This window comes from Anopheles funestus, chromosome 3RL (assembly GCF_943734845.2).
Source record: "Anopheles funestus chromosome 3RL, idAnoFuneDA-416_04, whole genome shotgun sequence".
Lineage (NCBI taxonomy): Eukaryota > Metazoa > Arthropoda > Insecta > Diptera > Culicidae > Anopheles > Anopheles funestus.
Window position 1 is genome coordinate 33,632,396 of NC_064599.1, and position 23,588 is coordinate 33,655,983.

The following is a 23,588-nucleotide window of genomic DNA, read 5'->3' on the forward strand; positions in this document are numbered from 1 at the left end:
GCGATTCTACAAAAGGGGTAAAGCGTTACGACGATTTCATTTTGATGATATATTTCGTTACCTGATAATGTTATTTATTAACGCATAACAACATATTCGCCGCTTGTTTTTAAGACGAACCACGCCGTTTAATCCCTAAACATTGCTTCCATATTTCGCCTCTTCTTCGGACCGGTCGGTCGTATTTTCGACCGTGGCCGTTGTTTCATGCCCGGAATTACACCCCCGTTGCTCGCTGCGTCCAGATCGAACGGATCGTCCCGGGTTTCCATCTTTCGCTTTCTTGCTTCCTTAGTGCGTACCTTTTTGGCCTCTTTGCGCCGTGCTGCCAGAATCGGTTGGTTTACTTTTTCCTGTGCCAGCATTACCCTACGACCAGCCCGTTTGCGGCGTAACGATGCTTCGATCGAGCTGCGGATCTTATCGTACTGCTCCGTACCAAGGCGTGTGCATATTTCTTTACCCACCCTGGATGCTACCTTACGGAGCGCAACCTTTGACGGATCGTTTGCCGTTCGGGTGCCGACAACGTCTTGGGCGGTAAGTTCACGTACGGCCGGTATTAGCAGTGAAGGTGCTAACTGTTCCAGCGTGTCCTGCTCCACAATCGCTACCACCGATGCTATCCAGTGTAAGGCGTGTTTCCGCTAGAAAAGATAAAGCAAACGCACACAGGAAAGCGTTAAATCAATGTGTATCAAAACATACGTTTCCCAACACTTACCAGTGTAAATATGTTCGGCGTTTTTACTATTTCATTCTGCATAATATAACGCACCCTACGTACCAGCCAGTACAGATTAATCTTTTTCGAGGACATTTGTTCATTTTCCAGCGGGACAGCGCGCAGCACGTTCGCTATCATAAACAGTAGCTGCGTAACAAGCCCGGCTGCCTCGTCGTCATTTTCGCTCACCATCGCACTGTTCGGCGTAAGCTGGGCGCACAGGTCTAGCGTTAGTGTTTTACAGTCTCGCAATGGGTTTTCGTGAAAGAATTGTTTGCCAGCGGTGCTTGCTGTCGCGTCTTCCGTGTCCTGATCGGCATCTACTTGCATATCTTCCGCATCCTCTTTGGGACAGTCTTCCGTTTTCCCATGCTCACGAATGTATCTGATGCGCTCGTGAATGGCATCGAAATCCAGCTCGTTCATTATTTGATACAGCACCTTTAAGGCCCCGATACGCACCCACTGATGGCCACTGTTCAGTAGGGATTGTGCGGTGTATGCTAACGAATCGATCATATCGTTGTGCTTCGGAGCCGTTAGCATTGCAGGATACAGCCGCAGTAATGCGTCGAAAACATTCAGCGTCTGTATGATCAAATGATCGACCCACGGATCGGCAGTTAGCAGAGTCGTGATCGGTACTATTGGTTTAACAAATTTGCCCACGATCGTGCCACCGGCTATTGGGACTAAATTCTGTAGCAACGACGATTGCACCATTTCTAACCAGCGACGGATGAACGGTACCGTAGGTTCACTGTTAATAATGCGCAGCAAGAGCTGCGTGGCAAGCGCACGATGTTTGAGTGACGGAGTGCACAGCATCTCTTGCATGATTTCCACCAGTGCCACTTTATCCTTAGAATCGAGACGTTTCAGCAGTGTTTCGATACAGTCAGCGGCAAGCGTACGGATTTCAATCGCATCATCATTGGCCACTTGAAGGCCAAGCACAAAGAAGATGGAGACATGATTCTCCACTACCGTTGACTGGCGTAAAAAAAGAGAATGTAACCGGAAAAAATACATTTAATACAATGCAAAACGGAGGCGTGTTCCTCATATCAATAAAAATATCCTTACCTTTGGTAGCTTCTGGAATAAAGTTTTAAGCAGCAAGCAGGCAGATTCTCGCCCGGACAGCACCGCGTACTGCAGCTGGGTGGCAAAAAACCACAAATGTTTCGGCACCTTTTTGTGCGTCGGATAGTTCAAGATATACTCCACTATATTTTGCCGACATTCCGCCCTGTACAATGTTGGAAAATGGAAAAAAAATTATCACATTTACATTATCAGTATAAAAGAATCAACTTGCAGGCTTTGGTATAAATTATTCTTCTATTTTTGATTTCTTCACCCTCCGAACAGTGAGAGAAAATACCAAATGGAATCGTTTTCGATTGACAGTAGAAATTAAAAGTCGTATGGACATTGGTTTAAAAAGCTTTTCTTTAAGCTTATTAAAACATTTGCCCTCAAAGTCAAATTTAGATGTAAATTGAAATGTTCCCTATCCTTATCCACAATGTACTTACCTCACATTCTCACTTTCCGAACGTACGCAAATCTCAAACACCTTGGTCATAAGTACGTGCAGCTCATCGAACTTGAAGCGACGGGCGAGCAGCGATCGCAACAGATTGAAAGCGGTCGTTTGACGGCCTCCGCCAACCGCTAAATCTTGCTCAATGTACATCACCAACAGGCGCAACTGTTCCGGCGAAAATTCGTACGATTCTTTCTCGTTTTTCAGCAGAGCGACAATGGCCCTAAAGCTGGCGCGAACCATACCAAAGTTAGGATTGTTAATGTCGAGCGCTACCGTGTTGTAACGGTGCAGTATGGTGAAGATCGCCTTCACGATCGTGCCGATCGTTTCTGGTTGCTGGAAACTTTTCAACGGCCATTGTGTGGTCCAGAGCGCACAAACGCTGTTAATCGCATGGCAAATAATTTTCGAATGTTTCGAATCGAGCGATTCTACCAACGTCGGTACGATCGGATCGATAAGCTGCAGCAAGTATTCTTCCTGATCCGCATCAATCCGTGTGGCGAGCTGCTTGCGTCTGATGAAGCTTTGCAGTATCTCCAGTCCACACTCGAGAAATGCGGGATCGTTTCCTTCACTTTTTGCAAGCAGGTGATCCATCGTTGAGCTTCCCGCGGCGGATCCGTACCGTTTCGGTTCGACCGGTATGATGTAAATGCTGCCCGGTTTGGGCACATTTCCCAGTAGTTTTTTCCCCGTTTGTTTTTGCTCTTCGTCTGTTTCCTGCTGCTGCTGTTGATCATCTGTTTCTATGGTCGCACACTGAGTGTAGATTTTCCCCGTCACCATACCGTACACGAACACGAGCAACGATTCGTAGCTGATGGATTCGTTCGCTACAATGCCCTCCGCTATCTGGTGCAGTGCATCGTGTACCTTCGTCACCGTTTGATGCGTACGGTATCGACACAAGATCGCACGGAACGGTGTGAACAGATCTACCAGCATCCGTTCCTGCACATTCTTCGCCAGTAGATACAGCGTTTGGTACGGTTTGCGTGTCGTTTTCGATTCCGGCATGGAATTTTTCTTCAACGAACCGGTTTCGATGGTCGTCCCGTTCATAAGCCCTATTAGCTGGCCGAAAATATCCTCCGCACAGATGTGCAGCACCGTTTGGAGTATGTTTTCCAGTACCGACCCACCGGCAAGATGCTTCTGGGCGCGCTCGATAATCGTATGCACGGTAAAGGTTAACACGTGGCGCTGGAACCCACGCGTTAGCATGGCCAAAAGATTCTGCAACACGAAGGAAATGTACGATGGGCCAAGCTCGAGCGTAATGTGCGCGAGCGTATTGCGCGCTTGCATACGGGCCAACTTCAGCCGCGACTTCAGAAACGTTATCACCTTGATGATCAGTTTGGGTAGATTTAGTTCGATCTCTTTGCGTGGCAACTTCATGAACAGCTTCACTATCGCGATGGCTATCGGGAGCTTCAGCAGCTCCGCTCGTTGCTTTGCAAAGCGCGCCTTCTTATCCATCTGACCACCGATGCCAGCCGTTACGGGTGATTCGGTGGCAAAGTGAAACGATGATAGCAGATTCGGAATGATCGTTTTCGATATGTCGTGCACGATGTTACGTGCCACAAGCAACGCATTGGCGGGTTCGCATTCCATCGGTTCGACATCAACATCTTCAACGATCATACCTTCTTCATCCACTGCTTCCTTCTGCTGTTGCTCACCGTTTTCTGCCTCTTTTCCCTCACTTCCATCACCATTGCTTTGTGTGTCCTGTTCAGCAGCTTCGTTTGCTTCGTCTTTTGGTGTTTCCTCCTCGTTCGGTACATCCTTCAGCGTAAGCTTCTTATTCATTAAAGCGTTAGCACCTTTAGATAGCTTGCTATCCTCATCCACCGGTGCAGACACAGCCGCCGAAAGATCGAAATGAAACACATCCATTATGCCGATCACAATGCGCAGCAGCTGCTTCTGATACTCCCAAGAGTGTTTAAGCTTGCGCAAGTACAGCTGTAGTACCATGTGGTACCCACGCCACGGTAGCAGCCGGCAAAGATTGATGATACAGTTGCCTGCTTCCTCCACCAGGTTCGTTTGCGGCTTGTACTCATCGTGACAGATGTAGTGAGACACTATCGGTAGCAGATAGTTTACCGTGGTACGTGCCGATGGACCACCGGCACCAAACACATCGCTCTTATCGGTCCCACCATTACTTTCGGCCATGTTTGCCAGCTTAACGGCAAGCCGTTTCATCGCTTTCCGATGTTTGTATGACTGCAGGTGCGTGATGTTCTCAAAGAAATCCCGCTCGGCACCATCGCCCTCCGCTGTAAAATGCCACAGTTCGGCAAACACTCGACAATTTGGATCCGCTGTCACACCCGGTTTACCAACCATCCGGCTAAGCTCCCCGAGCAGCTGTATCGACTCGTTGCGCCGTTCGCTACCCGTACGTTTAACCTTAAACCCGTCAACGATAGCGTGCAGCACAATGTGTTCCAAGCAGTAGCGTAACTCAGCGGACCATTCGTTTGCCGATGCAAGGTACAGCACTACCTTGCACACATACTCGGACGCATTCTGGCGGGAGGAAAAATCCTTCTCATACTGCAGCACATGGAACGCTTGCGAGAGAAACACGATCGCGGCGTTACCGGTCATTCGCGCACCTTCCGGTGCGTCTGCAGCAAGCAATCGATCGATCGATCTGAAAGCCGCCGTACGTGCGGTATGATCCGGCTGCTCGATCCATCGTTTGTCCATCGCATTCAGGCTGTGCACAAGCGTGTTGATCAGTTGCATTTCCGCCGAATGGTGTGCAAGGTTTTCGAAAATGTTTAGTAAAATTTTACGCGCACCTGCAATAAGCAAAAAGAAAGTATTTGTGGAAAAAATTCCATTATCCCGTGGTAAAGTTAGTACGCTCACTTACCGCGCTCTTTTATATTCTGCAGCGATGATGCCAGCTGTTTCAAGTATCGTAGCGGATCATGCACGTCGTTTAAAAGCCGCGCAACAATAATATGCAACCGTTTGATATCTTCGCACGCTTGCTGCTGATCACCGCTACCGATCTCGTGCACCTTACGCGCTAATATCGGGAATAGCAGATTTAGCAACGATACACGATCATTCTCGATCAGCGCTTCATCCTTCTGATCGCTACCGATCATTCCGGATTGTGCCAAACGGGTCAGTATGAGCAGCAGATCGCTCGATATCATTTTCTTCCCTTTGACCGCTTGCCGTATGTACTGGAGCAAATCCTTTACGTACGGTATTAGCAATCGGCTGCGACCGGTTAGCTGTAGCGTTGCCGCTGTTTCACGCTCTTGATTCGGTTCATCGTCTTCGGTAGTTGGTGCCTTGTTCCGTTCGTCACCTTCCAGCATGGCGGCGAGCGCGATGAAAATTTTCGAACAAACTGATCCACTCGTTTTGGAGCCACGCAACAAACTGATCATTGCATCGAGTGGTGTCAGGGGAAGATCGCTAGTTGCTTCTTCCGTTTCGATGCTCTCACCGTGGGCAACGTGGCGACGTTCCAGCAGGACGTATAATCGATCGCTTTGGCTCCAGGTAAGCAGCAGCTTGAGCAGCGGCGTTGGCGAATGAATACTATCGCTTGGTAAAAGCTCCAGCTGTGGCCAAACGTGAACCAGCATGATAGCATCCAGCTCTTCGTCCGTCCACTGATAGCTGGAGTCATATTGATCGAACAGTTCTACCAACGCTAACAGGGCCTGATTTTTGTACCGCTTGTATATGGAGTGATCCATTCGCATGAGCAGTGCGTCGAAACAAATTTTTAAATGCATAAGTTTGGCAGCAAACGCAGGTGATTTGAGTGGTGCAATTTCCGTTTGCAACGCGGAAAGGAAGTTAAGTAAGGTTTTCACCTTGAACGGTGTCGCTGCTGGTACCACGTCAATCCCATTGTCGATGGCATCGGTAATTTGGCGTACCGTTTCCACCGGCGTGTCCTTTAGCAGCTGTATGTAAACTTCAAACCAACGAACCAACAGCAATTCTAGCTCTTCTACCCGCAGACGGCCGAGGAAGGTAAGTATGGTAGCTTTGTGCTGTCCACCCTTATCATCGCTACCAAGATTTTGTTTAATTTTTCCATCCAATACTTTCATCACCAGTTGCAGCACCTTCGGTCGATGCTCTTCGGTTACTTTCGTGCGTCCGCTAGCTGAAACACCATCTTCACCTACCTCATCATCTTCTTCCGATGGGACAAACACGGACAGTAACGCTTGCTTCAGTGTTTTTTCATTCGTTAATCGTGTGATAAAATCTTTGTATGGCGTTAGCTGAGAACCTCCGAGCACAAATATGCCGCCCAGTGCCACCTTTTGTATTTCTTCGTTGCGGCTGCTAACGAGCGTTTCGTACGTGGCGTACAGGCGGGTCGCATGTTTGCGTACCGTTTTCGCTGTAAGTTCGGTGCTTATTCTTAGATAGCTTAGTAACACCTGATGCGTACCGGCACCAGCCGTTTTGCCACTCTTGCGCTTAATTTCTCTGTCCACCTTATGGGGCGCCGGTGTACCTTCCATCTCTTCCGCATCGGTTGGTGTTGCGGTTGCTTTGTCTTGCTCCAGGAACGCAAAAAACCGTTCCACAATACGGTCACCCTTTGAGCGGCAAAAGTTGCTACAACGGTGCAACATTCGAAGCTGCTGAATACGCACGTTCATAAAGTCGATGTTGGCTTTCTTTGGGAAATATTCCATCAGTGTGGGAAAAAGCGATCCCGTGAGCGCCTCATTTTCGTCCTCTTCATCTGCTTCCTCGACATCAGAGTCGGAATTGGCAGCTTCATCATTGATTGTAGCTTCACGTTCGTTTAAGTCTCCGGCTGCAGCTAACGGTTCCAGGCCGGCATGCGGTTTATGATCCTCCGCCATCGATAGCATCGCGTCGAACACGTTCCAAAAAATCTCCTCATCCTGTTTCACCATATTGTCGGCATACGTTTGCACGACAGTTCCGGCCGGTTCCCACAGCAGCTTGAAATTGATGGCAAACACCGAAAGCATGTATCGGATTACCATTTCCGTCCATTCGCGGCGTGCAATGTCGGCCGCCTGTTGGCATAGTTGGCCGTCATAGTTAAGGTTCTGAAAGAGCATCACTTGCTGCCGGTAGGTATGTATCAATGGTTCCACACTTTCGATTTGTGCCAGCGTACCATACAGTGGACCCATACCACTGGCCAACTCTGGAAGCTCTGCGAAAATTGCCATAACGGAACAGGCCAACCGTCTCGCCGTACTGTCGTAAGATGACATGAGCGGTTGTATGAACGGCTGGACACGCTTAAACCGGTCGAAAGTAATTGCGTTTTTGCGCTGGTTTGCAATGTGTACGATAAGCAGGTGAACACTGTTGAGCAGCAAACACTCGTGCATGGTAACAATCGGAAGCAAACATTCCAACAGCTCGCAGTAAGCTTTGCCATCCATTGCCTGCAGGTGTACAATCGTTTCCACGGATACGGCGATTAGTTGAATCATTTGCTCGCCCAGCTCAGGTTGCTTCGATGTGGCGATTGTGCCATCTTGAAGGGATTGCACCGTGTTTGTGATAAAATCACGTACAGCTTTGTTAGCGGCTGCTTTCTCCCGAAAGTTACCCAAATGCGGTAAAACGATCAAAGCGCTTAGGAAGAGATCACAGTTGTTTGGAACGCGTTCTGTACTGTTTAGCAACAATTGCTTCATATACTTCTCCAGGCACCCGTTTGGCACCACGTTCACTGGAAATGGTTTCCAATCGTCCAGCTTCAGCCCATTACCGCAGAGGGGTGATTTTTTCAACAGCAACTCAGCCAAAAATATCATTCTAGCATCATCCAGCTCCTGTTCAAGCCGTTTCACGAAATTGGGCCATATAAGCGCTTCAAACATTGGACTGTGAGCGGTAGCGTCGATGAATCGATCGTACAGCGGACGATGGTCTAGCAGGAGCACATTCATCGTTAACCGACTCGCCTCCAGCTGGGTGAGGGGAAGATGTCTCGAGCGAAGCAAGATAATGATGTGGTTGACAATCGTTTCCTTAAACTCAATAGAAGGCGAAGAGAATGAAGTCAGCAAACGGATCAGTTGTGATACTGTAACCGACAGTGCGTCCCCAAGCAATAGACCATACTTATGTTCCAAAACAATGCCGCTCAGCTGCATCAAGCGAGTTAAATATTTCACCGTTCGGTCTTCATCATCACTTTCGTTTCGTGCATCCACTGTGGCCAAACATCCGTCAACCGTAATGCGTATCGTTTCCCAAAAGATGGAAATATCTGCCGGCTGGATACTTTGTACAATATCGGTAATCGTTTGTGTTAGTATGTCCTGCAAATGATCCGCTTCCGTTTCTTCCAACTGTTGCAAAATGCTGTACAGTTGTAGCAACGTTTGTTTGGCCGTTGTATGGAACTGCTCCTGCACGCCGTGCAAAACCTCGAACAGCAATCTTCCGCAGGCGAACGTGTATGCTTCGTTACGCATTTGACACTTCAGCATCAAGCTTACGAACGGTCCTTTATCTTTGAGGTCACGCACCAAGTAGCCGAGACATTCCGTTGCAAAGTCTATAGCGTGCCGTGGACTGCTCTTTTCATCCAGCAACGGTAGCAACCGGTTAAAGGTGAGCGAAAAATCAGTTCGCAGGAAACTGCGTAGAATTTTAAACAAATGTGCCAAACACAGCAGTGTCCACTCGACGCGATCCGCACTGTCCGAGTAAAGAAACTGTACCACCACATCGAACAAACCGGCAAAGTACGGTCGAAACTCTTTTCGCATATCCTTTGCCAGTGCCACCACCAGCTCCAGCAATGGTTGTAAGGCATCATCGCTAGCTTTGGTCAAGCAGTTGGTTAGATGCTTAACGAGTGCCTCCTTGTTGAACAGCAGCAGTGGTAACGTGGCCGTCTCTTTGAAACCACGCTGATAGGCAGTATACTCGTCGGTTAGGTTTTGCAATGACCACTTCATCAGCGCCTGCTGGAAAAAGGTACCGTCCTCCGTCTCCGGTAGCTCATAGTCAGTCTCCACACGATACAGTGCTCCACGTCGCACATCGATTTCGTCGATACGTTCGCGGAACGATTTAAAGTGAAAGACGTTAGAAGCTTTATGCTTCTGCGGTTTATTTTTCATTTTGTTCACTTTATTACAAACGGATTATTTGTAAAACCGCAGTGTACTGAAATATTCACCAGAGGGAACCGGGAACTAGCGCGCACATGTTGGTTCTAAACAACAAATGAAAAGAAAGTACGGTGCAAACTGTCATCGAGCGCAACGTGTGTATAGACATGAGGTGGGGCATCTTTGTTTTGCAAACAGTGACGCTCCGATGAAAATACTACGACAATCACAAAAAGTTCAAATATTTAAGTCTTCCGTTAAATGAAAATTATCTTTTTTCATACGTTGAAATCTCTGGTCCAGGATAAGAAGTACATCACAGACACAAACCACAAGCACAAACCAATTTGAACGGATACTATATATATATTTGTTTTCATTATTTCTCTGCCACTGTCCTTCAAATCTCTCGTAAATGCTCTCATTTAACACGCAATGCGAACTGAGTTCCAAACATGACTACAAAATTAAAACCGAACTATTCGTCCCTCACATCGCACACAAAATTGATTGGTCGTTAAAAACTAACTTCAATAGCGGCCACCATAGGAGCTCATGATGCATTTTTAGCTGTTGTTGTGTTGTGTGGTTTTGAAGCGTTGCCTACCCTTTTTAGCTTCACCTTGTTTGTGTATCAGTACGCAGCCGGAATGTTTTCGTTCGATGCGCTCTTGATAACCTTCTCGTTTTCGTTGCACGTGGCCGCCGTTACGATGACTGCCGCCATGACGGAGGATTGTGCCGAACCGGTCGTTTTGTTTATTGTGCTATATCGGATGGGCATCATACTTTGTCGTATGTTTCGTTCCGGACGAATCAATATGATGTAAAGCTGTAACATCGGAAGTAAAACGTTGTGTTTGTTAAATAAATTCTACTGCCACGGCTTAACAGGAGGATACGCTTACCTTTGGTGAGAATAAGCATACCAGCGTCACAGTGGCCGACAGGCTAATCGTCATGGACATTGTAAATATTCTAAGTTGAACATTATTGGCCGTACCAAAGTACAGTGGTATAAATGCAAGCCAAATAACGCAAGTTGTATACATTGTAAAACCTGAAATACATTGAAGGCGGTCATACAACCGCGTTTCGACGATATTAATATTTATCCAAATTTTCGCCCCAAAATCACTCACCAATATACTTAGATTCGTTAAAAGCTTCGGGTGTCTTCCGTGTCAGCACGGCGTATACGGTACAAATGACTATCAGAAAAATAGGATAAAAGAATGCAATCATGTACGATGCATCGGTATAGGAGTTGCAAACCAGTAGGTTATCTTCCCGTGTGGGATAGTAGTGCATCGCATGTGCCGGCGACACTATCATCCATACTGCATTGATTAAAATCTAAAAGTAAATAGAACATGAAGCGCTTAGAAGTATGCTTACAATTCTGGAAAAGTATGCGCGTACCTGGAAGGATACCAGTATGCCGCAAATGACCAGCTGAGAATGCGGACTTATGAAAGACGGACGTTTTGCTGATTTAGTACTCGCATTGAAGATGCGCGCGATACGATTAGTTTTGGTTAGCAATGCTGCATACACAACGGTAAACGAAAAGCCGGACCAAAATCTAGAGCATAAAAGGGACGAATAAACATAATCCAGAGGTTATTGATTTGCGACTTATTGTATACTGCACACGATCTTACCTTTGCACTCCACAAACTATATCGTTTGGTTTGATAACCAATGTGTAGGTAACACCGAAGCAGAGCAGTATACCACTAAGCAGCACATAACTCAGCTCCCGTCCGGATGCTCTAACGATCGGTGTATCGTTATGTCTACAACAACAAAAACGGAACGGAATCAATTAAGGCGGATTTAGTACATCTTATCAAGAGTAAAAAAGAGAGAATTCCATACTTCAAAAATACACCGATAACGAAAAATGTAATCAATATGCCAAACGAGCTGAACGTCATTGCGCCAATAGCGAGGAATGATTCCGGCCGTAGGTAGGATTCGGGAATTTGTTGACATTCTTCATGGTACACGTCTGGTAGCGTTCCCCTTGGACAGTTCACACAGTGTGTTTCATCATTTGGACTTCGTATCTGTTTTTCGTGTAGGAAGTAAAATACATTGTACTGACATTGTTCCCTTGGCTTTTTCCCCTCCTTTTGAGTTACCTGATATTGTGTGCAGTTAAAACAATGCCAACAGCATCCTTCACCTTCGACGTACTTTTTCGCCTGACCGCGTTCGCATGGTCTGCTGCATACCGATTCAGGTGGCATTGAATCTTTGGTGCGAAATTGAATATCTACGAGGGAACAAACGTGTCACATAAATGGTCAAACTTTTGCGAGTTTCATCAGATAATGAATGATTTGATATTCATACCTTGCATATTTAAACGCAACTCGCCCTGATAGTATTCGCCAACCTTTATCCATTTGTACCGTTCCGGTGCTACCTGCTTGAAGTGGATAATGTTGTACCGTGCTGGTCCGTCGCCGTTCACATCGAAATTGAACCTATCGCCGCTAAGCCCGATAAAATCCGCTTTCCGTAGGTACTTCAACAGCTCCGAACCCTTGGTCGGGTTCATCGCATCGCAAAGACCCGGTTTACCTCGACATAGTTCCTGATGCATGTTTCTGGAGCGGTACGTTTAAAAGTGGACAGTTAGGAAACTTCAATGCGAACTTATCACACGGCCAAACGTACTTGAATGCATAACCAAAAGCCATCACCGCATCGCTTACAAACTGCAACTGATCTTCAAAGTCGAGATCACCTTTCGCGAGCTTCTCTGTGGGCGAGCACACATTCTTATAGTCCTTATTGTACGGGGTGTACGGTGAATGTGGATATTTACATTGGAAATTGTTTTCCCAAAACTCTACAAATACCAAAGTACAGCAATAAGTGTTTTGTTTTTTTCGTTTTCGCAGAAACGATATCACCCTAAACACCTACCTACAAACCAAGGATTACGCTTATTGTTAATAACGGTCAGGTTGAGAAAATAGTCTTCGAATCCAATCACTGGGTTTGCCTGCGGTTGAACGGACAGTGTACCTTCCACCTCGGCCTCGTTACCATCCGACACTAAATTGCGAGCGCTCCACCCATCGGATCCGATCCATGAAAATACCCCTGTAACATTTTGCCGACGGACTGCCTTCATCACTTCGGCCACCTCTTGGTCCGATCCAAATATAATAACACCTGGTAGAATGTAAAGTATACGAACGTTGGGAATGTTTGAATCGTGTCACTGTGGTATAGCGTTCGAAAAAGCAATATACCTTTAGCGCGTGGCTTGGTTAACAGTTTTAGTACTATGTTATCATATGCTATCGTTTCAGCAACGCCAGAATCTTTTACTAGTTTCTCCTTAACAGCTATGCAAATGCTATGCTTAGATAGCAAATCGTCTAACTCTTCGAATGCCTGACATTGAAACGGGGAAGAAATGATCAAATATTAGTCAAGGGACAAACCTAACCGGGACGCATCTTACCTTAATGCCATAGTTACTCTCTTCGTAAATAATGGAAATGTAGCTCCAACCCAACTTCTGGACTATGTCCACTATAGCCTTCACCTGATAATGATCCGATGGAATAGTACGTGAAAAGTATTCGAATCGTTGTTTATTGCTCAGCTCTGGACTTGTAGAAAAAAAGGAAACCTACAAAAGATCAACAGTTGTATGTGATTCTTCTTTGGCCAAAAAAAAAAACATCGTCCACCCCCAGCGTTGCGTTGCTTACCTGAGGTATTTTAAATAATCGCAGCAAATTCGCTACCTGTATTGATGTTACGGACGAAGCGGCTCCCACAACGCCGGAAATAATTTTCTTCTTGTGCCCTTTGCTGCAGTTATCGTAATCGTTGATATCATCTATATTGCTAATGGAGCCCTTGATAAAATCGACCGCCATCTCCAGCCCGTACGTATCCTTGTCACAATCGTCCAGGATGTGTGCCCCGATCGTAACGTTCGGTACCAGGCCCTGCTCGTTTATCTTGTCCAGCGTGTAGAGCATCGTTTCCAGCGCCTGGATGCCACCCTGTGGCATGATCGGACCACACGTAACGGAATCTTCCCGCGAATGGACCATCATCAGTCCGCCGAGTATGAGATCACCCTCAACGACCGCTTCCCGCTTGACGGGCCACACCGAGATGCCGTGTTTCGGTTGCTTCAGGCCCGCGGCGGCACCACCCTCATCGTCCTGGAGCATTACGAGCGTTTGTTCGTGACCGTCGGAAGATGCATCCATCCAACCGGGATGCCCGTGCATGGACGAGAAGGAATTGTTTCGCTGATGTTGGCTGCCGTAGTGACGCTTGTGCTTCATCGCGATCGTTTCCACGCGTGGCTGATGATGGCCGGTATGTTTGTTATGGTGTGATTTTTCGTAAAACTTCACCTGCCGATCGCAGTAAGTTTGGTGGTAATTGCTATTGCCATGGTGCTTGCTGTTATGATTAATATTGTTGTACTGATGGTGCTGCTCCTGCTGCTGCTGCTGCTGCTGCTGTTGATGAAAGCCCCGGTGACCGCGTCGCAGTAAGTTGTGCTCGTAGTGATCGTACACGTCCCGCGATACGATCAGCTCAATAAAGCAAATGATTATAATCGTGCCGACGAGACACAACTTGTTGGTCATTTTAAGTGCTGTTTTGCCAAACATTGCTATTGTTTTAGTTGAAATTTTTACTACGGGAATCTGCAAAAAAAAAATTAAGTGTTACTGCAGTGTTACAACATAAGTGATTACTATAGCAACGTTTACTAGCGAACCATATACTACTAGGGTAACCTTGTATTCCCAATTCGGTGATTCTCTATGATTAAGTTCAAGTATTCAACATGGCTTAGGTACTTTGTTTGTTTGTTTTTTGCCAACAAAATTTTCAAATTCATGTGATAATCATTCGATTACTCTTCCAATGCGCATCCACTGTTACGCTAGCATATGGATACATGTAACGCTCAAAACTACACAACAATATGTAATCACCGTTAGAGAAATATGCTCACAACAAGCGCACCAAGGGTTGCCCCCAAAAAGTGGCGAGATTTTCCCACATATCATCCCAAATCCCCTATCGTACGCCTGTCGGGTTGTTTGATAAGAAACCAAATTGCTACAAGCTTTTCATTGTATAGGAAGTACAGTAGAAGGGGAAGAGCGGGATGGGGATGGCAACGTCGTGCGCGGTAATAAAAAAAAAGATTGCAAGATAGTAAAGGATGCGAGCTTTCTCACCTACGCATACTGTGATGTGGTAAACACAATACTATCATATCAATGTTCATGACGCAGCACGAAAGCTACTAATAAGCCGTATATATGTATACATAAGAGGACACTGCACCAACACATGGATGCGTTTGATAAAATAAACATCAGGCTTCTTATCACATCTCACTAGAGCGGTATAGTGCTTCATTGGTTTTTGGGCTGTTAGCAGATTGTTACAAGGATACTCTCGATGTTTTTCTTCTCCTTATCATTTCTTCCCCTACCCGCCATATACATTTAAATTGCTAGCACAACTCTTTACAGAAACAAGTGCGACTTTACTTACACAGGATGATAAAACGCTCGCCCTCTTTCGGCCGTACGCACGTGTTGGTGATAAGCATATGCCAAGGATAACGCTTCCTTATCGCCGTTGCCGAACTAGTGAGTGTACGCGAACGAGAGAGCTTTTCGGAGAGCGCGCAGGCACAACACACTCATTACGTTATCAGTTGCATTGCGTTGCAAGCGTAGCTGTGTGTCCTGATGGCGGTTTCGGTGTGTACGGAGAGCGAGCGTGGTAGATGATAAACGAGCGGATGGACACATAGCTACACATCGCAATCGCCTGACCGAGTGCTGTATCGCCCTGTACTGCCGTACATCTATTGCTTATTATTGTTAACGGGTTTTAACTGGTTACCTCACTGTTACGATACTGCTTTGCTTTATAACTTTTGCGAAAGTCCGGAAGCTTTTGTCACACTGTTTGCCTTTTTTTTTTGGTTCGGCACCGTTGGTTAATTTGTGATCATTCGCCTGTACAACAATGCTCCAAAACGCATCAACGGATGGAATGGTACCGGTTTGTCATGTTTCGTGCATCATTTGGCTCGAAACATCAACACACACCGTCGATAGTAGCCAGAGTTTACGGTTTACCGTCTCTTATGGCCGCGAGCGCGCGAAAGACTCCACCGAGCGCATGTCCTGTGACGGATTTCGGTTCGGCGGCGATCCCTTTCGGTCGCTGTTCGGTTTGTTCGTTCGCTCACGGTAGTGGCAAGCTTTTGGTCCATTAGTAACAGTACACCCCGGTCTGCCCAATTCTCACTGCCACCCAGCGCCCCCCAAAAAACAGTGTTCCAGTGTCTTTTTCTCCGCTAGACCGCCACTACACCTCCGTTGTACCCTGCTCGCTCTGCCCAGTTCTCCAAGCACCTAAGCAGCAGTTTAGCTTCTTATCACCAGGCAACTGATAACACGTCGAAATTTAAATATCTTATGCCGTTTCGAAACGGAACTCCTTTTTCTCGTTTGATGTACGTTGATATTTTCCGTCGTTTTGCACCATTTTCCGACCACCAAAGTCCATTATCACTGGTACACCCACCCGCCCCCTAATTAGACAAAGTGATAAGCACAACCCTCAAGCACACCGGAAAGCAGGGTAACCATCACCGGGGGAGTGGGTGAAAGGTAGCGCACACTAGCTCTTTTCACTCGTATTTTTTGTTCCCTGACCGTGTGTGTGTGTCTATATTTTTGAACTTCGCACGTTACTGATAAACCATTAACTATTTCGTTTCGACTGTTAAAACTAGACAAAACCTTGTTTTTCAAACAAGAAACTTCCTTTTTTCCAGGCTGAGCTTTTTTTTTGCTCTCTCTCTTTCTTCCTACCAAACGCGCACGGATCGCCTTTCACCGTTCTGCCGTCCGTCTTCGGCTGGCGGCCGTGTTCGATTGACGACGATTCTGCAGTGCATTTTCTTATCACTGGCACTGATATCGGGTGCCGTATAGCAATGTGCTCACGCAGCGTACCCATCACCATCTCGCTCGTTCTCACTCTCTCTCTCTCTCTCTCTATATCTCTTTCGGTTACAGGATATGGGGTTTCTCCCGTGTTTTGATCCGTATCCTTACACAACACAACCGAGCGGCGCCGAGTGTACCGATTTCTGTATGGAGCGAGCTTTCGAACCTTCCCCTAGCTGCAGCAGCTTTCTTATCAGCAACGAAAACGGGTCGGCATTGTTCCCGGTGTTGGTTCGGCGCGTGAGCGTAACCGAGCCTTTTTGGGAAAATGGTTCTCCTATTTCCCCACACTGTTTTGTGTTATGCTTCTTGCAATGGCTCTCTCGCTAATGTTTCTTATCTTCCGGTGTGTGCTTTTTGTTGTTGTTGTTGTTGTTTCGGGTTAAATTTTAAGCTTTGCTGAGTTTGTAACATGTGTCTCTTTGGGCATTTATTTTATTTATTCTACACTCCAACTTGGTGAACCCATGGCTAGGCAATTGTGTAATGTAAAGCTTAACTGAAATAAAAAAACAGGATTATTCAGAAATAAAAAACAAAAAACATACACAAAGCAAAATGCCAGCATAATGCCGGGTATTCAAAACTAACCGAATAAGAGATCTGCTAACGAAACTATCCAAAAAGGAATTATAGAGTGTGAGGATCGCTACTTATTTCTGTGTTATTACTTACCTTTATAACAAACATTACCAGAGCACGCCATTTCCAATTTGGTTTGAAATCTTACTTCACTCTCCTGGTGCGAGTTACATCGTCCAGTGTCATCCTCTTGACGTGACCTATCGAATTGTGGTTGTGCCTCAAATACCAATGCAGTTTACAGTGGCTTCTCTATACACCTGCAATACTCACGGCAGGGACCTCTACGTTTCTCAACTTTATACCGAAAAGTTATAAATCATTGAACGAAAAACGTTTGAAAACTGTACACCAATCCCCCATGAGCTCATGGAGGACATTTTCATTGCAGCTATTTTGTGAGTTCTACAAATGATACATTGTTCGCGATCGACGAATGGTAACACTGCAAGGTTGTTCACTCTGTACCACTATCGTTCTCCATCGGTGGTAGCGATTGCTGTCGATTTGTCGGATTGTCCATGGAAGGAACGGATTGGGTGGTTTTCCGGGCGGAATTTACAGTACTACTCGACCGTGCCGACGGTTTGGCTGCCGCTGCTGCATTGAATGGTGACTGCTGCGATGAAGCTGCATAAGGGTAGGAAGAATTGGACGGCGGAGGGGCAGATTTCGTCGTTGTGCTGGATGACGATAGCACCCGGTTAGCTCCACCACCCGTTGCTGTTTGTCCACCCAGCGGTACCACTAGCGGACCGATTGGTTTTCGTATCCGAATCGTCTGCCGTACATGTGGTCCCCGTGTACCCTGATTGCTTGGTCCGTTTGTTTTTAATCGTGGTCGTCCTGGACCACGCCTCACCTGTGCAACGGTAGCAACGGGTGCGGCCAATGGTACGGCAGGCATCGTTGAACCCGAAACACTACTGTCTGTTCAGTAAAGAATAACGAAGAATTAATTTACAATTCAATACAATTAGTACATCTTATTAAATCATAATATACGGAGTAGTATTATCTATCTTACTAACCTTTATCCAAAACGCCTTGTTGTTCCATTGGTACGGGTCTTGTACTACCTGTACTACCGCCTCTCCTAGAACCACGTGGTCTTCCTCGCTTGGTGGAGCCACGTGTGACTGATCGAGCTTTACTTTCCCGATGTTCACGGTGCATGTCAAATGACATGGAAGATGCTATGCAAAAAGGAAGAGAAAAAATACTTTTCATCTACCAAAAACCGAAATTGTGCTAAAAAAGGACACAGCCAAATAAAAAAATCCTTTACCTTCATTGCTTGAATCGTCCAGCGCATCTAAAGCTTTGTTCGTATTATCGCTGAGATTCGAACGTTCGCTTTGTGCGGGACTTGGTGCAGCGGAATCACCGAAACCACACGGCTCATCGCACGATGCACCTGGTTCCATCGTTCGTCTGCGATCTTTCGCCACCGTGTCCTTTGCGGGTGGTTGTTTCTGTTTGCGATCCCGGTCTTTGGACGATTTCGCTACAGGGTCCTCCATTAACCGGCGTTCCTCCGTTTTTTGACGATCTATTTATGCAAGAGTAAAAAAAAACATTTAAGCACCTCATTTGCAAGATGGCAAGTACTGAAAGCACTTACATTTCAATTCGATTTCTTCATCGTCAAGCAATAGAGAAACAACTTCTTTTGGTTTGAGCGTATCTGGTTTAAAATTATCCCCGTTGATAACCATTCGTTGAATCTAGAAACGAACGAGATGATAACGTTAATTTTCTATGATCGCGTACTTCGGTGATCCCAATGCGAAACTAATGCTTACTTCACTTTTTTCACGTGCACGTTGCAATATCCTTTCCTCTATCGTGCCCTTGCAGATGAGCCGATAGACAGTCACCTGCTTTGTCTGGCCCAATCGATGGGCTCGATCCATCGCTTGTTGATCGACTGTTGGATTCCAATCGGAGTCGTAGAAAATCACCTACAAGAAAATAAAAAAAGGAGAAGTAAGAAGGAATGTGGCCAAGTACCAAAGGGACTATTCACTTACAGTATCTGCTGCGGTTAAATTGATGCCTAAACCACCGGCGCGCGTCGAAAGCAGAAAGACAAAAATGTCGGCCCGATTCTGAAAGTCGGCGACCATGTCTCGTCGCTCGGAAATCTTGCTCGAACCATCTAACCGCATATACCGATGTTTTCTGTGCCACATGTATTCCTATAGTGTGGTGTTATTTGCGAGAAGAGGATTAAATAATCGGACAAAATAGCATTCTTCAGTAGTCTCTTACCTCTAGCAAATCGATCATTTTCGTCATCTGTGAGTATATAAGCACACGATGTCCTTGTTCCTTCAGGCGTGCCAACAAGGAATCCAACACTGAAAGCTTGCCTGCATCGGACACGAGCGTCTGTTTGTCGGGAATGATAATGTTTGACCATCCGTGCGGTGGATACGATGCATGGACATGTACGCCAAGGTGTCGTTGCGCTACCGCTAAAGTTTCATTATCATTCCATCGCCCATTGGAGTGCGGCAAACGATGCGCGTGTATCGCCCGTAACGCTGACCCAGTGCAGCCGGCAGTGTTGAGCACCTTGGTATAGTGCCGACAGAGAAACTTCGGCATTGCTGTCGGTTCGTTGGACATTACGGTGGATGGTCGCCGACTTGGAACGTACGGCACCTCGGGCAGTAAATTCAACGGTTGTCCCGCAATTTGTTGCTTTCGGCTGCGCATTATGCGATGATCCAGCGTTTCCGACGTGAAATGCAGCACATGATCGTGATGGGTGTAAACCGGAATGGATGCAGTGTGAATAGTACGGGTGAATAGTAACTGTTCCATCGTTGTCCAAGGGAAGCAACGTGTCGTCCATCGTTCAGCCGATGGTTCCAGTAGCATGTAGCGCGGATCTGACCACGAGCATGATTGATCTTTTTCTCTCCAAACCCAACGGAAATGCAACACCATTATCCAATGTACCCACTCCTCGATCAGTTGATATCTACGAAGAAAAATGATTTTAATGAATGTTTTCTTCCGAAGAGCAAATATACCAGCAGTATCTTACATCAGCCAGGACACGTTTCTTCGTGCAAGTTGTTCTATTTGCTTTGGCGATAAACCTCCTGCTAGCCTAGCACAACTGAACGGTGCGCACCAATCGTCATAATGCGTTGCCTTCGCGAACGTTCGTCTCGTCTTTGATCGGCTTTTTTCAACAGGTACACGGGATGTGCTGATATCTGCACCCATCATGCGACTTTGTACGAGCATGGCATTGAATAGGTAGCATTTGTTGTGCAGCCAATGGCGCTTGCTCGGTACGGTGTATTCCATTAAAAGTTGCCTTCGAAATATGGGCCGCTCGGACAGTTCGTAGCTCCATTTCATACAAAATGGACTACGCACATCGCGCCGCTCAAACAGCTCCGGATGATTGCACACTTTGCGAAATTGCATTACAAGGTTCATCAGATTCGAGGTAAAGTTACGATCGATGGACTGCCCATCACCGCTGCCACCACCACCAACCGTGGTCAGATGCAACAGATCTTCGATGCAAATTTCCTTTTTTAGCGCCACGTACAGTAGCTTCTGGCGTGTCGTCAGCGGACAATAAACCATGATCTCGATCTTATCCGACAGTTCATTTTCGACGTCTTTTTTAATGCGTCGCAACATGAACGGTTTCAAGATCATGTGCAGCCTTGATATTTGCTCTGGAAAGAAAATAAATACAATGTAAGCGCTACGATCTTTAGCATCGATCGAGTATCTTGCACACCGTATACCTACTTTCGTCTATACCCGTTTTGTTCTCCGCATGGCTTTCGATATCTTTCGAAAACCATTCGTTAAATTCTTCGTGGGAATCGAACAGTGTCGGCATAATGAAATGCAACAGTGCCCACAGCTCAGCCATGCTGTTCTGTATCGGCGTACCGCTCAGTAGCAGCCGGTTACGGCAGTTAAACCCGAGCAGCAGCTTCCAACGCATTGAGCTAGAGCTTTTTATTGCCTGCGCCTCATCGAGCACCATGTACTGCCACTTGATGCGGTTGAAGTACTTGTAGTCGGTCACTACCAGCTGGTAGCTGGTGATGACCACGTGAAAGCTGGCGTCCTTCGTGTGCAGATGCTTCTGTTCCCAGAACTGGCGTAGAATTTTTCGCTCGTTCGGCGATCCCCAGTATGGTACGACGTTGAACTCTGGGACGAACCGCTCCATTTCCTGCTGCCAATTATGTAGCGTGGAAGCAGGCGAAATTACTAAAAATGGTCCCCAAACGCCGTAATGTTCGGCAATGTGACAAAGAAACGCAATCGATTGAACTGTTTTGCCAAGTCCCATCTCGTCGGCGAGTATGCCACTGATGCCTTGGTCGTATAAATTCGCAAGCCACGCCACTCCCTTCAGCTGGTAGCCCTTCAACCGTCCGCGGAACATTGAAGGCTGCGGTAGTTCAGCGATTCCAGCGCTCGGTTCGACTTTGATTACCGCAGCTTCATCCGTAACGTTAACCTTTGGCTCTTCCAACAATGCAGCAACTGATTCAATAGACGGTGGTGACCCCGAATCCGTGTGTTGTACCACATCGAACTGATTTGTTCGTGCCCGCTCACTTCGGAACGCTTCTGTTGCATTCTTCTGAGCCAACTGTTTCATGCGCTCACAATCGTAATTGTCGACGGCAGCCAGCCGCGGGTTGCTTTCCTCGTCCAGCTGCGACAGAATCTTAAGCTGTTCCTCTGCCGACACGTTTCCCAGCTTGCGCGACATGAAATGTGCGTACAGTTCCGTTTGTGTGATGAGAAAGTTAAGCTTCCGTTGCTGTCGCTTAGCTTCTACGATCTCCACATCGATCTTTCGCTGTTCTTCGGCTTCCCGCTCCATGCGGCGCTTGGTTTCCCGTTCGACCTTATCGTACCGCTTCCAGTATACCTGCATTTCGCGCGTTAATCGTTTCGCCCGCCACACCGTGTCCTTCATCAGCTTCTGGGACTGCATTGCCTTTTGGCGGGCGACTCGCATGCAAAGTGCCGCTACACGGCGACAGTTGGTGATGGTGTCTTTGTGGTTGTTTGCCTTGGCGCGTTGCAATTTGCCAACCTCCTTTTTGGCCATAAGTTGCCACATCTTGCGTCGGCGAATGTTTAATGCTTCCGGTGTTTTCAGACGCATTTTACGTCCACGTTTGCCTCCTATCGACGAACCGTCCTGGTCGGGCAGGTGATCAAAACCATCGCCTTCAGAATGCTTCGATGATAGCGGCCGACCACGTTGCAGGTGCAACATTTTTTGGCTCTTCTTGTCTCCAAACATTGGGCCACGCATTGAAGAACTGCTACCATCGGCGGAGTAGCTGTTGCCCTCGACACCGCTTCGCTTTTTGGCATGTTTCATCCTTTTCCTGACACCTTTCGTTTTACCAGTGCCATGATCAATTTTACACTTTCGCTTCCCAGCCGCGGAACGCCGATGTTCGGGGAACAGATCGTTATCCGATAGCAAGCCGGCACTATAATAACCGTACTGCGAGTTCTTTGCAATGAGAAAAGAAATAACGTGTGCTATGAGTTAGGTGATCGTGAAAATCGCCGCAGCAACACAGGTGGTGGCGATCTGCTAGCGTTCGCACTTTTCCCAATTAGAATCGTTTATGTTTTCGTCGCCTAGCCAACCAACCCCACTTACTTTTGGAGAATCGTTGTATTTTTCTCGAATCTTTTTCTCTCGTATATGGTCCCTCAGCATTTGCTGGATGTACTCTTCCACGTCCGAGATCTCGCTTTCGGTGTCCGTTTCGGAGAGTAGTAAATTTTTCAACCACATCCGCTCGGACCCGACGGTACTGAAGTCAAACATCCGTTCCCGATCTACAAAAGAGGACCCAAATGGTACCATCAGTATACGCTAATGCGGAGCTTGGAAGTGCTTGTTTACTTACAGGAGCGAGCTGCAGCTTGGTGATAGAACTTGCTGCCAAACTCTTCCGATTCGTCCGATGAGCCGGAATATTGTTGTTGTTCATCGTCGCTGGAGGATTCCGATGCCACGGCAGCGCTGAGCCGTTGGGCTTGCTTCACAAACCCCACCATACCGAACGCCGACAGCATTCGCTGGGTGTGTAGAGACTTTTTCGTGTTGTTACTACAAACCATCGCACTAGTATCGCCGTCGCCGGCTGGGGGCGATTCCTTTTGGGCCATTTTTTCATTCACTGCGTTACGATTATAGTTGCCGGAATGATGACTGATTCGTACCGAAAATCACCAGTAGTTGTACGCGAGGTGCGCTTTATCGACCGGATTGCGGCTGCGAAAACGTACCCCTCGTACAGAAAGCGTGTGTTACCGAGTAAAATGTTTTGCCGTCATTTTTAGCTTTGCTTTGGGTTGTTTTTTTCAAGACAACGGGTTGAAAGGGGAAGCGCGAAACGCAGGCATCGCGTTCGGGTTTTGAAAGAACGTTGACAGCTTGATCAAGGTGCTTGTGTATGCAAGGTGTGGTTCAATAACCTTGCTCTCAAATCATCTTGAATCAAAACAATAGGAAT

General features: G+C 46.8%; 2 protein-coding genes across 2 annotated transcripts; both read right to left on the reverse strand.

Annotated features, from left to right (window-relative positions):
- Positions 1 to 29: 29 nt before the first annotated feature.
- Positions 30 to 9,556, reverse strand: LOC125767837 (small subunit processome component 20 homolog). The gene is made up of 5 exons (XM_049434754.1): positions 5,185 to 9,556; positions 2,269 to 5,110; positions 1,814 to 1,979; positions 725 to 1,720; positions 30 to 647 (listed from the first exon to the last, which is right to left on the reverse strand). Exons 1-5 carry the CDS (start codon positions 9,422 to 9,424, stop codon positions 129 to 131), a joined length of 8,763 nt encoding a protein of 2,920 aa, XP_049290711.1. The 5' UTR covers positions 9,425 to 9,556; the 3' UTR covers positions 30 to 128.
- A 205-nt stretch (positions 9,557 to 9,761) lies between these two features.
- Positions 9,762 to 23,481, reverse strand: LOC125767174 (chromatin-remodeling ATPase INO80-like). Its single transcript, XM_049433488.1, has 24 exons — positions 22,980 to 23,481; positions 22,727 to 22,908; positions 20,827 to 22,573; positions 20,099 to 20,750; positions 19,315 to 20,032; positions 19,074 to 19,241; positions 18,846 to 19,004; positions 18,665 to 18,767; positions 18,329 to 18,592; positions 18,072 to 18,236; positions 17,501 to 17,970; positions 13,156 to 14,118; positions 12,903 to 13,073; positions 12,688 to 12,832; positions 12,356 to 12,607; positions 12,104 to 12,278; positions 11,777 to 12,033; positions 11,563 to 11,696; positions 11,297 to 11,487; positions 11,080 to 11,214; positions 10,838 to 11,000; positions 10,558 to 10,771; positions 10,324 to 10,475; positions 9,762 to 10,247 (listed from the first exon to the last, which is right to left on the reverse strand). The coding sequence occupies exons 1-24, from the start codon at positions 23,239 to 23,241 to the stop codon at positions 10,050 to 10,052; spliced, it is 8,040 nt and encodes a 2,679-aa protein (XP_049289445.1). The 5' UTR covers positions 23,242 to 23,481; the 3' UTR covers positions 9,762 to 10,049.
- Between the last annotated feature and the right edge of the window lie 107 nt (positions 23,482 to 23,588).